Source organism: Pagrus pagrus (assembly GCF_965226575.1).
Source record: "Pagrus pagrus genome assembly, chromosome: 6".
NCBI lineage: Eukaryota > Metazoa > Chordata > Actinopteri > Spariformes > Sparidae > Pagrus > Pagrus pagrus.
Genome location: NC_140190.1, coordinates 31,091,264 through 31,109,181, shown reverse-complemented (window position 1 = coordinate 31,109,181; position 17,918 = coordinate 31,091,264). Strand labels below are relative to the sequence as shown.

The 17,918-nt window shown below is 40.8% G+C and overlaps 1 protein-coding gene and 1 long non-coding RNA gene across 3 annotated transcripts in view; one reads left to right on the top strand and one right to left on the bottom strand.

The window, feature by feature from the left end:
- Positions 1-17,918, bottom strand: part of adcyap1r1b (adenylate cyclase activating polypeptide 1b (pituitary) receptor type I) — a 29,675-nt gene extending 11,757 nt beyond the window's left edge. The window contains exons 1-3 of one of the 2 annotated variants that reach the window (XM_084356020.1): positions 17,652-17,918; positions 4,981-5,127; positions 502-604 (exon numbers count right to left, since the gene is read on the bottom strand). In XM_084356020.1, coding sequence (XP_084212146.1) covers positions 502-604; positions 4,981-5,037 — 160 coding nt within the window. In that variant the 5' untranslated portion in view covers positions 5,038-5,127; positions 17,652-17,918. The remainder of the gene's footprint in view (positions 1-501; positions 605-4,980; positions 5,128-17,651) is intronic. The other variant, XM_084356021.1, reaches the window with a different exon arrangement.
- On the top strand, positions 6,674-7,922 carry LOC311258529. Its single transcript, XR_014622742.1, has 3 exons — positions 6,674-6,978; positions 7,192-7,333; positions 7,509-7,922. It is a non-coding gene; the product is annotated as an uncharacterized lncRNA (long non-coding RNA).

Genomic DNA, 17,918 nt, shown 5'->3' with positions numbered 1-17,918 from the left:
GATTCAGACTGCGATTGGCACAAATGGACCTCCCTCTCAGTCTGATCTTCCCTTCATTCATCATATAATCAGCCAGAGAGACGCCTGCCACTCACTGTCTCACTGATCAGCTTTGATTTTCAGGATCATCATCATCATGAGATGCTGCCAATTAAAGCCTCAGCCCCTCCCATACTGATGGAGGCACTGGGTGAAACAAAATAATTAATTTGCTTTGCTAAATTTCTCTGCTGGCCCTGCTGCAGTTTTTCACAAGAAGTCAAGGTCTTTATAATGATTGCAGTCATGCAAGTCAGAGTCGACTATGATCTGTAGAATTATTCCCCACTCAGTATGAAGGCCCTGAAGATATTCTTCTTATTAATCTCTGTTAATCCTTTTTATTTTTTTAAGTTTTAATTAGCTTTTGTTGAAATCTGTTACAACATCAACAAAATAGTGGTGAGCATGAGGAGAAGGATTAAAGGCTAAACAAACACTCGCGAAGAAAAAAAAATCTACCAAATTCTGGATCGTTCCCAGGATCTTCAGAGGCGATCATTTCCATGCATTTCTCCTCCTCCCTCTTGATCACACAGTTAGAGGAGACCTGTTGGCTTGAAACCTGGAAAACAACATGAACACACACACAGAAACACACACAACACAGAGAGAGAGAAAGAGAGAGAGAGTCAAGTGGCAGAAGATTACATCAGAGCAGAGTGGAAGGACCCAAAGGTAAACTGGAAGAGGCTGCTTCATTAGCTTCACCATGCGGTTCACACCACAGTGTGGGAGAGGTCTTAGCTCTGGGATCTGTTTAAACACTCAACCAATTAAACAAACCATCTCAGAGCTGCTGGCTCTCTCCCTGTGCTAACTGACCCAGAGGAGGAGCATTACTCTGCTGAGTACAAGGCAGAAAAGGCTTTTAGACCTGCACTTTTCACACCAGACTGTGCCAGATGTAACTCCTGTTTGTTAAGAACCGACACACAGAGAAGAATGTTAAACCCGTGCACACAATCAAGGTCAGAGATCACAGCGACAGCCAGAGTCAGAGCTACGACTCTGTACATGGGGGATTGTCCATTGACGCTGGCTGTGATGGAGGTGGATGCTTGGTAAGAAGACGAGCTCACGTCTCTGTGTTGGCGTCAGTCTGGGAGACATCACGTCACAGTTTTACGAGGTGCAGCAGAGGAGCAGTTGAGAGTTTATTCACTGACGTCAGCAGCACTCACTGGGGATTCATGCACTGAAGATTTACCAGAGTAATAGAGACACAGCGGGTTTGGGGCATTTTATGGAAAAAGTGTCGACACAACACATCTGCTGGATGATTTATGTGCTGCACTCTCTAGTAACAGCACCACGTCTGCTGTGAAACACTTGAGTTGAATGCACTGATGGTGGAAGCACAGATGGTTGGATTGACTGATACATGAAAGTGGATGTTATTGGATCTGAAACCATTTGTTAGACAGTGTACACACTAGTTTAGTCTATTGTCTATGCTAAATATGGTTCTGAAAAGTGAAGCCATGCTTTTCTCATGGCCAGTAGGGGGCGACTCCACTGGTGTCAAAAAGAAGTCTGATTGTATGTAAGCTTATGAGAAAATCATCCTACTTCTTACTTGATTTATTACCTCTTATCTAATGTTGTCATCCAGACAACCTGGAACTTGAACTCAAACTTGGAATTCGTTAGAATTAGTTAGAAATTTCAATTACAGAATTCAAACCTCTGGCTTTGACTGGAACGAGTCATAATCACAGGCACTTCTGGCTCTAAGAAACCAAGATGGTGACGACATTGATGCTAAAATATTGTTGCATTAAACTTTGATTCATCAGATCAATATTTTTATATCAACGGATCAAATGACTACTGCATGTGCCAACCCCACAAATAAATGATCACCTCTGCAGTCCACAACTCCACTAGCGTTGTAATGTCTTTCAGCTCATTGTTTTGGTTTTCAGGCCATCAACTTTACCGTTTATTTTCAATCTAAAGTCTCACTCATGCCCAACGTTAACGTTAGATACATATACGGCTGGAGTCCTTTGTCATTTTCTGAAAGCTTACGGATGCAGATGAAATGGAGCCGTACCAGCGGGAGGCAGTGTAGCCAACAGTACAGGCGAGACTACCATAGGACACAATGAATACAGCAAGCAGCTGTTTTCAGAACTTCTGATAAAATCCACTGTTCACAGTCAAGCCAGCACCAAGAGGTCAAAGTAAGTGACTGACTAACTGAAGAAAGTGAAAAGTAATTTTTGTCAGCTGAAAGGGGATATTGGACTTTAGGGTCGTGAGACACACATCCACATTAATAATGTTGCCTTGTGTATGCTAGATGCGTCAGTAGACAATTGCTTGTACTTTGAAGTCACAACATTAAAGGAGAAGTTCCCCGTGTTTTATGTGGATATCCCAATCAGTGTTGATGGTAAATGTAGTTAATTGAGACAATAAAATTCCCAGTGTGTGGTGTCTTGAAAGAGAAAGTTGGGTTATTGCTTGCAAACCCTGCCTACATATACCAGGATGCATTGCATGCAAACTCCTGACGCTCCACCCCCTAACACTTCCTAAACCTGCCCAGCACATGGCTGTTTCAAACGGTGTACTGTGTACAAAAAGGCATCTGAAATAAGTTAGCTACGTCATTACCAGTGAAGAGGAAGAAGAGAAAGAATGTGACGCGACCATTGTAGTTTTTTCAGTGTTATAATACTCATGTCTCATCTCATTTTCTTGTCCGCTGCTCTACCCACTGAGCTACAGCCACCCCAGTTATAATACTACATAGACTATATGTCACGGGGTGTTGCTGCTTTATCCCCCTTTTGGGGGGTTGCGGGGCTACTGGGGCCAAATCCAGTTCTCAATGGGCGAAGGCCAGGGTACACCCCTGGATGAGACGCCAGCTCATCGCAGGGCCCTCTGATGGCAGAGGCTGCCTCGCAAGGTGCCAACTGCGCATCAGGAGCAATTTCGGGGTTCAGCATCTTGCTCAAGCATGCTTCGGCATGTAGCTCGGTTCCGCCCAGGGGAGCCGGGGTTTGAACCAGCGACCTTCTGGTACACTGGTACACTTACACTTGCTGGTCACCTGCTCTACCCACTGAGCTACAGCCACCCCTTGTATATTTGTTTAATATTGGTAGTGTACACAGTTTATTAAGTATCCTTTAGATTTTAGTCCAGTTAGAAAAATATTAATTCATAACATTGTTCACGATAAAAACTGTGAAGCGATGTTGTAAAACTTTTAATGACTACAACAGAAACAATAATATGGAAGATGGCTGAGCGGAACGATGAACTAATAAAGGTGGTATTAATAATGATTTAAAAGAACGGGACTCAACATGTAGCTCGCTTAAGTCACTATACAGCTGCAAGTATGAGGAATATTATATGCCAGGTTTATTGCCTGTGGTCTGACTGCTGAGAAGAAGAGCTCTGTGCGCTCTCAATGCGCCTCTTCGTGTTCCGCTCTTGACGTGCCCTCTCCAACCACTACACTTGCTCAGCTTTGGTCTCCTCCTACTGATGGCTAAGGAGCAGACGTTCAACACGTCCTTTCGGGGTCCTTAGTGCTTTGAATTAAATTGGCTTTGTGTTTATTAATCACTATGAGCTTTAGTGTGTGTTTTCCACAGGCCCTTGCACAAACTGCTGGTGCATATGTTTAGAGACGGTAATACGCCTACATATATTCTAAATATTTTTAAACCATTGTTTTAGATGACAAAATATTCACTCTGTGGTCATATTTCCTCCACTAGTGCTGACGTTCACCAGAATTACAGTGGTGGCAAAACAGTTTCTGTGCTTCTGTGTTTTTCTCTGTAACCTCCTGTGACTAGTTATATCACATGTTTCTGCCCTAAATCACGACACCATATCTAATTAGGTCAAACTGTGTTCGCCCAGCACAACCAGCTTCACAGTACATGTACATGACTGTGCTTTAGAGGTAGTGGTAGTGTTCGCTAAAACTTATAAGAAAATACAATATTTTGGATGCTACCAACATATTTATTTATTTCGTTTAGGGTTAGGGCATATCAAACTGGACCTGACATACTCAAGTATATCTGGAATCAATCTGGATAATTCTGCAGTTCCTTTATCAGCAGGTGAAACTCCTTCAGGGTTAGATGGAACAGGTATTTTCTTTTTCTTTGTTCAAGAAGTGAGAGGAACACAGAATCATCTTCACTGCTTAACGACTTCTTTTTGTCTCATACTGTGAATTTTTGCAACAAATAGAATAATAATACATCGGACTCAGTGTTTAAGGTTTCCCAGTGTAAAATTTGCTTAACAGAAGATGAAAAAAACAGATTTGTATATATATATATATATATATATATATATATCCTGAATTGTGTAAAAAGACTAACACTTATTTCCAACCTCCCCTCTCTGCCTCCTCCTCTTTCATACCTCTTCCTGTCGTCCACCATCTTCTCTGAATCTCATCTCTCAGTTTCTCAGACACTTCAGCCCAAAGGGTGATGACTCACATTTAACTACAGTAATAAAAGATCTCTTCCCTCACAGCTTCTTATGGAGGAACGGAGAAGAGGTGTCTGCTAACGAGGACCTTCTCTGTCTCCTTCCCCACAGATTTAACAGACAGGAATAATGTTGAATGAACGATGAATAAATGATGAGAATGCGTCTTTATCCATCGTACCTGCCACACACTGATCAATGAATTATTGATGCACACACTCCATATGGTTACTCTAACTATGTGAATGACTGTGCAAGTGCTTGAAAATCAGGCCTTGACCCTTGTTTACTGAATTTATTCATGTTCAGCTCCACCTGTTGCTGATCGGCTGAGCGGATTGTTTCAGCTGCAGGTGCACAAGTCTGCTTACTCGTATTGACAGGAACTGACGGTAGATTAGAGATTTGATCCTTTAAAAGGTACAAATAAAGGAGGAAAAACTATTTAAAACAGCTTACCAAGGAGAGGAACAGGAGGAGGGTGAAGATCAGCGGACTGATGTTGGCAGAAGACATTTTGAGTTTCTCAGTCAGGGGTTTCCTCTGAACACAGAGTCCTTAAAATTCAACAGACGGACACAACAGGACCTCAGCTCACCTCGGGATCTGGAAAACACAAGAGAGGACATGGTGTCTACATTACATCTCATCAGGACGCATACATCACAAGAGCATCTTACATAAACTCTTTTTAAGAGTCTGTTTATGTCTCTGTAGAGTAAATCCAAACTGGGAAGCACTCAGAAATGTAACAATAGAAGATGTTTAGAAAATCTCCATTAAACTAAACTGGTTGGATCTGGATCTGCCATGAGGTAAACATGTGATACATGGAAACAGTTTTACTCTTTAATTTGTTTCGGTTTAGTGCAGTCGTTCAGAATAAAGAAGTGAAAATGTTCAAACATTACAGTCAGAAAATCATCTCAAAGAAATTATTAGTTTTTTAGATGTCTTCATGCCCACAAACTGTCCAATCTAATCGTGTTGATATGCTTGAAATGCCATAAACTCATCTTGTTCCACTGTGTCCTCACAGCAGGGGCTCAGCGTAGAGCGACGTTAATGTGGTTCTGCTCAGTAGCAGGACCGTGATGGTGTCCTCCCTCAAACTAAGCCTGGTGTTGTCAGCTTTCTGTGTGTTTAGCTTGATGAAATATTTTACATTTGGAGTCTAGTTTCAATCCTTCGCTTCTATTTGGAGCCTTAGTGCTATTTTCTGATCACTTTCAGTCATAATGAGCTGTGAAAACTGAACATTTCATGCTGCTTTCTTCCCACTGAAAGGCTTTTATTGTAAAGAAATTCTAGGAAATGTAATTTAGAGCTTGTTAGCAGTGCTGCTATTTAATAAAAATTGGCCAGCACAACATGATACAGACATACACTCAACATAAATATAAACACTGCTTTCGGTCCCATTTTTTATGAGCTGAAGTCAAAATCTGAGACTTTCTCTTTACAGAAATGTATTCATTTAAGAGTGACCTGGCCAAGAGGGCAGCCACGATACAGTCATACACATTCAACTGTCGCACACTAGAAATGAGTGAACACAACAATCAGCTAAAATGAAATACAAGATCAGGAAAAAAGAAATCAATGATTATGATGCAAAAAAATTTGAACAATCCTAAAACCCAATTTCTGGGGAGTTTTAAGAACAAACACATTTACGATCTTTTAAAATGGAACAAAGTCCCCACATGATAATCAACTCTGATCATTTTAGGCCCTTCTGTAGATTATCCCAGGAATTATGGGCAGTGTATTTAAAAGCTTTCTTGGCTAATTCTGTTCTAACACGAGTAGTTTTTACACATGTATGTAGACGGATAAGAAGGAACCAGCCTGAAGAGACATTTATAAATAAAAACCCATCAATGTGAAAGTCTGTGGGCGTACAGGGAGGGTCAGGGTACAGTGGAGTACTAGATTTCAACGGCCAGTAATACAATTTAATTAAATGTAATTAAATCTGTCTTTGTGAGCACCTCTCTTTAGCCGGCATAATCCATCCACCTGACAGGTGTGGCACATCAAGGTGCTGATTAAACAGCATGATTAGTGCACAGGTGTGTCCAGTGGTAATAAAAGACCACTCTAAAAAGTGGGCTTGTATCAGAGCACAATGTAACAGATATCACAAACTTTGAGAGAGCATGCAGTTGGCATGCTGACTGCATGAATGTCCACCGGAGATGTTGCCTGTGAATCGAGTGTTCGTTTCAGCACCACACTTGTTCCTTTTTGTGCACAGGTTTTTTACTTGAACACTTTTGTTTTCACTCCCATTTTTCACAAGCTTAAGTTTTGCTGAGTGTACTGGCACCATTTGGTCACAGCATCAGTTTTAAGTTGCAGGGAGAATCAGTGCAAACAGAAACCGCCACAGTGAGCTAAAGAGATGCAGGTGACTGGCTCTATGAACCAGCACACCTCCAACATGTCATCAAGGTGAGCAGCTCCTTTAACTGTGCTGCAATTTGCTTTAGAAAAACACTCACACAATGCCAGCGTAGCTGTAATGATCTTATGGCTCAGCTGTGTACAATCCTCTGAATGTCTTATTTAAATCATAGAACATGTGCCATTTCCCCCGATCAGCTCAGTGCTCAAGTTCATGAATCATAAGGTGAAAATGCTAACAAAACACACCCTATCTCACAGTGTCTCTCGGTGTTTGGAAATCCCCTCAATATACTTGGATCAACACCAGAAATGAATCACTTGTTATGTTGCAGCTTATATTCTCCACCATCAACAGAAAAGTGTCTAGGACATCCTGCTTATTGTACTGAAGTTAACCAAGGTCAGTTTTTAGCTCTTGTCTACAGCTGAAACAATTGAAACAATGATTATTTTGACAAGTCATAGTCATATTTCAAGCAAAAACACCAAACAATTCTCCAGTTTGTTTGTCAAATGTGAGGATGTGCTGCTTTTTTGTCTTATGTGAAACTAAACTGAATGTTTTTGTATTCTAGACTTCTGCTTGGACTTCAAGACGTCACCTTGGGTTTTAGGAGCGTGTGATTTGGAAATATTGTGATTTTTTTTCCTCTGTATTTTCTGACATTTTGTACCAAATGACTGATTACATTATAGAAATATAGATGTTAGATTAATTGACAGTGAAAATAATTATAATATCACTGACTTCACACTTTGAACAGCCCATTGAATAATACATTTTTTGAATTTATACTGAAGTGAGGTTGGAAAATACTTTTTTCACTAACAACAAGTCAGTCTCCGCCTATCAAAGGCCTGGCCGTTCAAACTGCATGTGAACACAAGCATGTCACGTTGCCTGTCTGTAATGAGCCCATGTTCATGTACCAGTGTGTCATCATGGATGCAGCCTGACTCTGCAGGCCCGCGGGGTTCGCAAGAGTAAAGCCAAGTAGCAAGACTGAGGGCTTGGGCCTTGTCCCACGGGGAGAGCTTGGCAGCTTGGCATTCCTACTCCACCAAAACACAGCCAGCAACAAGCCCCGCCTCTTGCCGTTGTCAGGAGCAACAGCTGAGAGAGCTGCTGAGTTTGGATCTGAAGTGAACCACGTGGACCTGGAACCTCCTTCTGCTCTTTCTTCTGCTCTACTGTAAATAGAATCCCTCAGATTTCATAATGTACTTTAGTTCAGGTTCAGTGTTTATTATCATTTAAAACCAAAGATTTCTGGATGCAAACTGAACACATGCATACTGAATATTAATGCATTACAGTCACACACAAACAGGACCTTCATTCATATTTTGCTTGAATAAGTCACAGACGAACACACACAACAGAAAAATAACAAAACAAGAAACAACATGAATGGGAGGCCGCACACTGCCAAGGCTGACAGAAAGGCTGCTGATGCTCTTCCAAAGAAAAGCATTCATGGTGAGTGCTCGAGGACAAACTGCCATTAATTCATTTCTGAAGAAATTAAACTTTCACATGTTACAAACCACCGAAACCCTGATTGTATCTCAGGCTGCCTCAGTCGGAGTCAGCTCAGTGTGTGAGTGTTTAGAGAAAGAGAGGAGGAAGAAAAGAGGAAGCTTTACTATTAGTGAAGCACTTTCCCTGAAATTGAAAATGGGAGTTCACAGAGAGCATCTTCAGTGATGTTGCTGCGCTTGTAGGCAAAACCAAAACGTCCAAACAATAAAATCATTAGTCAAACTTTAGCTTTCCTCTCTAGTATAAACTTAAACTGAAACCCACATTAGCCTTCCAATTGGCTGAACTGCCACACAAAAAAAGAGACTGTGGTGGTGTCCAACATGGCTGATAAAATAAATACTGAGCAGTGAGATTACATATGTAAACTAAGAGTGATGCTGCAGCTTGTGGTCTTAAAGTGTCGAACAAGGTAATGGCACAGCGTTAGCATAATCACACACAGTGCATCAGTGTTTCTGTCAGTCAAACCTGCAATTGTGCATATCAGAGTTGAACAAAGGTGAATTCTGACCTGCGAGTCTAGTGGAGCCAAGCACACGATCACAAGAGTAAGAAAACTAATTCTACCAACACATTAAAGAACAAAATCAGACTAGACCCTCCATGCCAACTTTCAGTACCTGAAGGTGCTGCAGACACCCAAAGAGAAAAAAAGAGGCTTGATGTTTGGTGGAGTCCCATTCATCAGTCATGCAGGCTTAATTCCAAGTGAATGAGAAAGGGAGTGTAAAGTATATTTGCAGAGATAGTGTAACCATAACTCAAACAAGCCAGCATGTAACCGCTGACACCTCCCACACTCCACCACCTGTGGACAAATCTGTCAAATGCAGTTTTACTGCTGCTTCCACTGTTGTTGCTTTAGGCTCACAATACAGATTAATACAGATTAATATATTAAGATGCATCTGATATTTGTGCATAATGTGCTAACATGGTGAATATTACAGTGGCTCTGAATGCACTGCAACGTAAGAAATGCATCCAAATAAAAAAAAGACAGAAATATGAAAAAGAGAAGAAAAGAGTGTTGAGCTCTAAGGGCTGCCGCAGAATATCCTTTAAATTGTGTTCATCCCATTTTCACCGAATGAAGCACTATTACAACAAGCAGAGCTCAGAATAGCTTCCGGTAACAAATGTATTGGTAGGGATGCACCGAAATATCAGCTGAACATCTGTATAGGCTTATCATCAAATAAGATGACATTCATCGATGGTAGCAGCAGCTGTTTATCTGTTGTGTCACATCAATGTAGAAATTTTACATTCATGAGCTACTGACTCGTGTGACATCCCAGCCACCAGAATGTAAGACTATAAGTGCTGAAACATTCTTGTCATTGAGTAGATGACAGAGGCTTTTACAGCAGTTACTTTTTTTTCATGTAAATAAAGGTTATATCAAAAGTTGTTTTGTATGATTGAACTTGTGCTCTTTCAAACACAGTGAAATGAAGGGCTGAATGACTTCAGGTATTCTTCACAATGAAGAAATCTTTGTTAACAAACAACAAAAAACAAAATAAATGACTGAATTGCAAATGTTATTTTTAAAATCCACCTTCTGCTGAAACACATTTTCACAGTTGTTTTTAAAAACTCAAATGTTCAATAACACCAATAAATTCCCAAGTAATCATTATGAAAATACACACACACTTGTTGTCCAGGTGCTGCAAAACTCTGTAACTGTGAAAACTGTCTCCCAAAGGATTCTCAACACAGTGAATAAATGTCTTGGACACGGTCCTACCCATAAGTGCGGTTACAACCAACTGGACAAAGTCACACCTCCACGACTTGAGATAACACGATAGTTTTTAAACCAGATGTGATCGATAATGATACACACAGATTAAACATGGATACTAGAGCCTGACTATGAATGGATTTTTGTTGCCCAACACTGATAATCGGAAGTAAAAAATTCCACTATCGACCATATTGATCAAATAAGTATGTATCTCTTGAAGCTGATATCTAAAATACACATACATCACCAGGACAGGTGATGTATGTGTATTTTTGATGTTTCCGGGGGGTGCAAAACTCTCTAACTATGAAAACTGTCTCCCAAATGATTCTTAACACTGATCTGCTCCCGTCTTTCTTACATTAAAAAAAGTATGACATTTAGAGTTGTTTTACTGGGTTCAAAGGGACTCAGACACAACTTGACTCAAGTATGTGTCACTGACCAAGAGCCTGAGTAAGAACGGATTTTTGGGGCTGATACCGATAATCAGGATTAAAAATGTTATCCTTTATCCTTTACATAATAATGGATATAACCCTTTTTGTTGATGTCTAATATCAAACACTTTATTAAGGCAGGATATCTTACACTTTAACAGTAACCTTCACTGGAAATGTAGTAAATATAAATTAGCATCTTTTTCTGCATTATGTATTAGGTAGTCATGTAGGCACATAGCGGAAACATATATGCTGATACTCATATATCTGTGACATCGGCCAGTAAAATCAGGCAACCAGTATAGCAGTCAGGCTCTCATGTATACACATATAGTGTTTATAGATACCATCAATTTTTTAAAAAACTTCAGGAAGAGTGTGTGTGTGTGTGTGTGTGTGTGTGTGTGTGTGTGTGTGTGTGTGTGTGTGTGTGTCAGCACTGCAGCTGCTCAGGACTCTCCTCCCTGAGCTGTAATCAGTGGCTTAATGAGTCTCAGCGGCTTTCATGTTCAACACTGTTAGCCTGAGAGTGTGTAATGTTTGATGCTCCGTCTGAAGAGCACACACATAATTAAAGAAACACACATGCATGTTCACTCTCCAAACTATACATACACACATTTTAAACACTGGTCTTTACTTTAGGATCATGATAGCACTGATAAATACTTTAAGTTTCACACAAGAGAGGGAAGAAAAATGGAAAAATAAAAGAGCAGAGGCTGAAGGAGAAGGAGAATCTCTGGCGTGTGTGGGTTTTTGTTTTACGAGAAACGATTCCTCTCGGGAGAAGAAGAAGAATTATTCCTCTCAGGAATAAGTGGGAAAAGAGGAGCGAGGCTCTCTTAATGATCACTCACCTATAACGCTGCAGCTCTGACAAGAGAGAAGCTTTGAAACTCTGTGATGAGACGCATCATTAGGGAGACGAAGAGAGAAAAATATTAAGGGAGAAAGTGAGTGAACCACCTTGATGTGTGTCTTCATGTTTGCTTATGGTGGGACACTGGGAGCAGTTTGCCCCCTCAGGATATGCTCTGGCCAGGCTTTGACAGCTGTTGTGGCCTGGAGAGTAAAGGCATGCAGCGGCTTATCCCCCTCTACTCACTAACAGACCTTCAACCCCAAACTCTTCTTCCTCTCGTTCTACCACTCATCTCGACACTGACTGCTCTTTTCTTCAGGAAATTAAAGAAAATTGAAGATATTTGTGTCTGTGCTGCTTCAAGAATCATCATCTAATGCGTTAATCCAGCACTGGACCATCTAATTCCCACTGAATATCACAGTAAGTCACTCAAGTCTCTGGCTCTATATTTAGCCCAAGGAATTATGGGAGGAATTAATATACACAGACATGACTTAGTCTTCATTATTTTGGGGAGGGAGAGGGATGTGCACTTATTACACAGACAGTGAGAGAGCGAGTCGAAGGAAGATAGAGTACGAAAACTGTCCTGGTTTCTCGCTCCTGTCCCGTTTTTCCCACAATTCACCGGGGGGCTGCGTGGTCACGAGACTGAGGCAAAGACGCATTAGAGCAAAAATAAAGGAGAAGTTTAAAAAAATATGACATGATCGTCCTCAGAGACACACATATGGAGCAGCTAAACAGTCAGATCCTGCCTGATTCCCTCCACAATAAAACAGGAATGAAGTAGCAGAGTACAATTACTCAAGTAAGTACAGAGCTGATGTTGTGATACTGAACTTGTGTAAGAGGGAAACAGTGAATATGAAGTAGTGGATCATGTTGATAAGTTGATGATGGTCTAATAACCTCATAAAATTGTGTAATGTATTTTTAATTAGGGAAATCTCAGACAATTATCCTTAAATTGTCATTATATGAAGGTTTATGCTCCTAGTGTGCTACATCACATACTCAATGTGCAGCATTAAAAGGGAAACTCAGTCTCCTAATTTGCTGCAGTACATTCACTTTTAAGATCATGTTTTTTATTAACATAATGAAGAAATACCGCTCATTATCGTATCACAAAATGTTGATATTTAATGTATCTTCTAAATGTTCAGTGGAACACATTTAATTTATTTTCCTACAACATCAGCTCATAAAAACATGTCAGACAACTTTTTACAATCAAACTCAGGCATTCACAGCACATGGTAAAGGTAAGGGAAAGATGTGTCAGTGTCACTTTTTGGGGCTCACCACGTGTATGTGTAATGTCATGCTTTGTTAAAACGGACTTCATAAAATTGAAAAAATATCATTCAGAAACCATTACTGAAGTCAAGATATCAGTATTGACATTTTTTTTAACAAGCTCTAGTAGGGAAGGCACAATGTGCTGCTGGTGGGTCTTTTATATTCTTTCACGGGATACTGGGTTGGGAAGATCATGGTCATTGGTTGGCTGTGGCATGTGAGGTAGAGGGGTCGTCCACCAATCAGAAGGTCGGTAATTCAATCCCTGGCCCCTGCAGTCTACATGTCAAAGTGTCCTTTAGCAAGATACTGAACCCCAGATAGCTCCTGGTGGCTATTCCATTGGTGTGCGAGGGCGAATGAATGGTCAGCACTCCTGATGAGCAGGTCGCACCTTGCATGGTAGCCTGTGTTCCTAGTGTGTCTGAATAGGTGAAGTGAGTGAAAGCTGATTTGTGTTGTTAAGCACTTTGAGTGACCACTAAGACTAAAACACAGCATATAAATACAGTTTACCATTGGTTACATATTAACCTATTGTTAACCTCTGGTAACCAAGATGAAAAAAGAGTTACCAGTTGGCGTAATCGAGACAGTCAGTGCATTTCCCTTTAAAACCAGCCTGGTCTCATTCACAGGGCATCAAATATCATTCAGATGCAGAAGGTACCATTTAGCATCTGTATGAGAAGCACAGGTCTTTGACCTAACTTTAATGTAAACCTATCCACAGCAATATGAGACTACCAGAGCAACTGCTCCACCCAATGTGTGTAAGAGACAACACAACCTTGAATAGGTCGATTTTACAGTGATTCCTGAAATGACACATATCATCGTTCCAAAAAGTATGTCTGTTGCAGCGTACCAGCAACAAGCATGCTTGACCTTCACCCTTTATTTGCCGTTTGGTTAGGTTTGGCACTAAACTTCATGGTCACTTATGTTACTTTAGTTATGAACATCCATCCCCAACATCCTCCCGATGCAGACCATGTCGCTCTTTATACTACACTGCCTGATAAAAACAAGTGCTGATAGAGGACAGAGGGTTTGTATTATGCAGAGCAGGTACGACACAGAAAAGCAGTAGAAGCAGGTCGTAGTGACAGAGCTGTGCAGCAGAAGATGCCTCAGTCTCAGTCTCAGTCTCAGTCTCGTCACTGCTCCGGTTCCAACATGACCCAGTGAGCAGTGAGACAGCGTCATCTCAGTGTGGCTGCACCACCATGATTAACACCAGCCACAGCTGACCGAATGATCTCTTTAGAGCTGGCGGCTGTACAAGTCACAGATCAGACGACTTAAGAGAAGCAGTATTTTGAAAGGTTAGCTTTGTCTTTATTGATTACTGAAGGTCCTGAGTAATGTACAAGAGCTGTACCTGTTTTCCTAATACTAGTACAAACACGACCCCAGTGCAAATGCAAATGCGACTATTGGCATTAGTGCCATCCTGGCACAGTGAGATGAGGGAGAATGCATTATAAGTGGGAAGAACACTGATGTGTAAGCTTTGACAATGACCTTTTTCACTGTACACTTTTTAATCTACAATAGCAGGAAACCACAGGTGTAATTACTAACATTATGGATGGCTCTATTCCATTAAGTGTCCCAGTAAGCCGTGCAAAGATGAATAATACTAGTGCTCCGGAATCAGCAAAGCTAAATGGAATGCAGCCATTACTAATGCTATAGAGCCACACCTGTGCATTTCCTGCTGTGACAGAAATTAGATTAAATGAACCAAAAGAGAAAAAAAGTTCACCTCCATGAAGCACTGTGATATACATCACGCCATGTCAGTGGCCTCAAGAAATAATACGTAACAATTCCACATTAAAATTTCTTAAGACATTAAGTAAAAGTATATTTTGTATATTTTTTTATATAATTTGTTGTGTCCTTACATTATCCCAAATGTTTCCAACAATGGTCAAACCAGAGTAATACACAAGCTCACTCGAGAGGAAGGAAGGTAGTTGACGAAAGTGCATGCAACAGCTGCCATGATCCCACGCTACTTCATGATGTCATCAAACTGCATCTCTGGTTGTCATTGTTTGGATTGAGACAGCCCCAGTGGCAGAAATGATATAATGATTATAACTGTCATTATTGAACTGATCAAGAAGGATATGCTCAGTACCTTCAAATTTTAAATAAGCTTCATTGAATGTTTAACTTACATCATTGCCAAAGCTAAATTACATATTGAATGAATGCATTTTACACATGAAAGCTAAATAGACGATCACAAGCTAAATACATTTTAATCAAGCACCTTAAATCACTTAGAAACATTTAGCACAGAGCTCCTTTTTCTTACTTTCTGACAATAGTCATAAAGTCACATATTCTGCAGCTAACACTGCACACAGACTTTTCTTCCCACATAGATAATGCACTTTCTGAGAATCAGGGAGATGGAAAAACCCAGGAGATATATATATATATATTATTTATTTTTTCAAAGAATATTCCTCTTAAATCCTTGTATTTCTCACAATATAGTAAGGCGTGTGCCTCCCTGGCCTATTCTGCCTGTGACAGCCTGTTTCAGTGGCCAGGCTGTGTCCACTCAGACTGTACATTGCTAATGTTTTTCCTTGGTTTTATAACAGTCACAGTTTTCAGGTACTTTATTAATAGAAGAGTATTTTAATTCTCAGACAGAAATATTATGGACCAGATTTGGGTTTCTGGATTGTCTGGCTTTGCAACCATTTTTTGCTTTGCTAATACATATTTTTTTGTATTAGCTATGAGAGTTTGAGCAAGCAACAGAGGTGAATTAAAACCTCTTAAACTCTACTGTCGGGTCATAATACCAGAATTTAAAATTTGATACAATAAAGGTATAAATAAAAATACTTAATCATTTCTATTTTTTTTTAATTAGTTTCAACCTGCACACAGTGCTGGAACGGAAACAGTCACAGAACACAAACCAACACATTTGTATTAATGTTAATATCTGTGCAGCCTTGGGTAAAAATCTGATCAGAGATCACTAATTTTTCCAGGTTCAGTACTTTTTGATACAATAAAATGCAGATATCTAATCATTTTAAACACACAGTACTGAAAAAGGTATTGAACTGTCTATACTTTTGACAGCATTAGTGAAAATGTGAATGAAATGATGTGACGGACATCTTGAATATTTCCATTTGGTTGAATGGTTCAGCCATAAAAACATGGTGTCTAAAGAGAAGGGAACATCTAGTATTCCTCTTTGCATCATCATCATCCTCGACTGGATCTCCTTGATGTGACTAAATGACGCTCGGCTCATGAATGATACGGGGTGTGTTACAAGGTTGCCGTGCTGAGACTGGGCCCGACGCCTAATGTCCTCTCCTCCTCACTTTCTCCCTCCTCTGCTGCTGCTGCTCGGGCCAGCCAACACAACAAGGCTAATTGGGCCATTTAAATGTCAGCATCACAGAGATCTGAGAGACAGAGAAGCTCTTTTCTCATACCCGTGCACTTACGCTGCAAATGTTTCGTCCAACAGCAGCAACATCATGACGTACTGTGGATATCTTTGTATCCAACAAGTCGAGCAAATCCAAACAGGATTCCGCGGTTTGCCTGCTGAACCACACTTGAACTGAAACTCTCACAGTGTTGTCTTTTTGGATAAACATGCTCAGATATCTAAACAGCTCTCACAGATGTTCAGCAGTGTGTTTGATTCAAAAACACCTCCCAAAAAGAGACGATTCAAGCACTGATCCCATCAGTGTTTCCCTACAGAACCAGACTTGTGGCAGCTGTTTGGCCTCGGATCAGGATTCAGGGCGGATGTGCCACTCATTCATCACTCTTTATGAATGAAGCTGCAGCTGAGCATTCAGAAATGTAAACAAATAGCTCAACAGGATCTGTGCTTTTATCAATCAATCAAACCAGAGCAACAAGCAGGAAGACACACACACACACACCTTCACACACCTTTCTTTTTTTTGCCAGATATTTTGTATGAACATACATGACGTGGCGAGCTGCACTAAAAGGAAGCCATGCTCCATCGAACACACAGAGCAGGTAACTGATCCTCGTTCAGCTGTGATTGAAAGGCTTTTTTACGGCTGTTTGAACCCAGCAGTGAAGGAAAAGCAGCAATTGTGATTCAGTGACAGGAGGATTCATTACAAGGTCACTCACTGTTTTACCCAAAGGCCCGGAATTGATAGATCTTCAGGAACACAAGAGCCCAAATACTACAACCTTAAACATGTAAAACAAAGGGTAATACCTACATTGTTGTTGGGTAATTGAATTCCCTCTTTAAACGACGTTACAGGCCTGAGTATGTGGATCCACTGCTGGTATAATGCATGCATGACAGTATGAATGACATACAGACATAGAAGGGAAGCAATGTAAGCCTAGACTCTAAGATCATTATGAAGCATTGTATATCATTTCCACTCCATTGTCATTCAGTTACTGCCTAAACAGACTTAAAAAGGCTGAGTCTCTTCATGCATATGGACAGATGTATAGACTACCTATTAGTCAGTATGTTTGAGAGCATTGTGTCTCTAAAAATCCCTCACACTGTCTGTAATCTTGTATTCAACGCACAAAGCTCGTTTTTTTTGGCAGTAATTGTGCAAGCTGAGGAGCCGATGACTGGAGGGAAGCCCAGCCGACACATGCCGCAAGATCCCGGCATGCACTCTCCTCCCAAACACCCTTCAAGACACCAGCGCTCGTGCAAAAACGTTATGCTATGTAAAAATCGAGATGCACGATTGTAATTCATCCGTTTCTGCAAAGTCTTACCATTGTGTCGTTGTTTCTCCAAATCCAAATCCTGCGCTGTGGATCCTCCGGGCTGATGAAGGGCTGCGCACTCCGCAAGGGGCAAATCAACCCTCACTGTGCAGCTGTGGAGGTCCGAGGCTCCCCGGCGGCTCCTGGCAACACAACTTCCACTTCGGACGAAATGTGGAGGACTAACCGCTGATTCCCACTGAGGATATGTCGAGCAATCCTGCTGTCCTGCGGATGGCTGCTCGCTTCGCCCTCCACACAAGAATGCACCGCGCA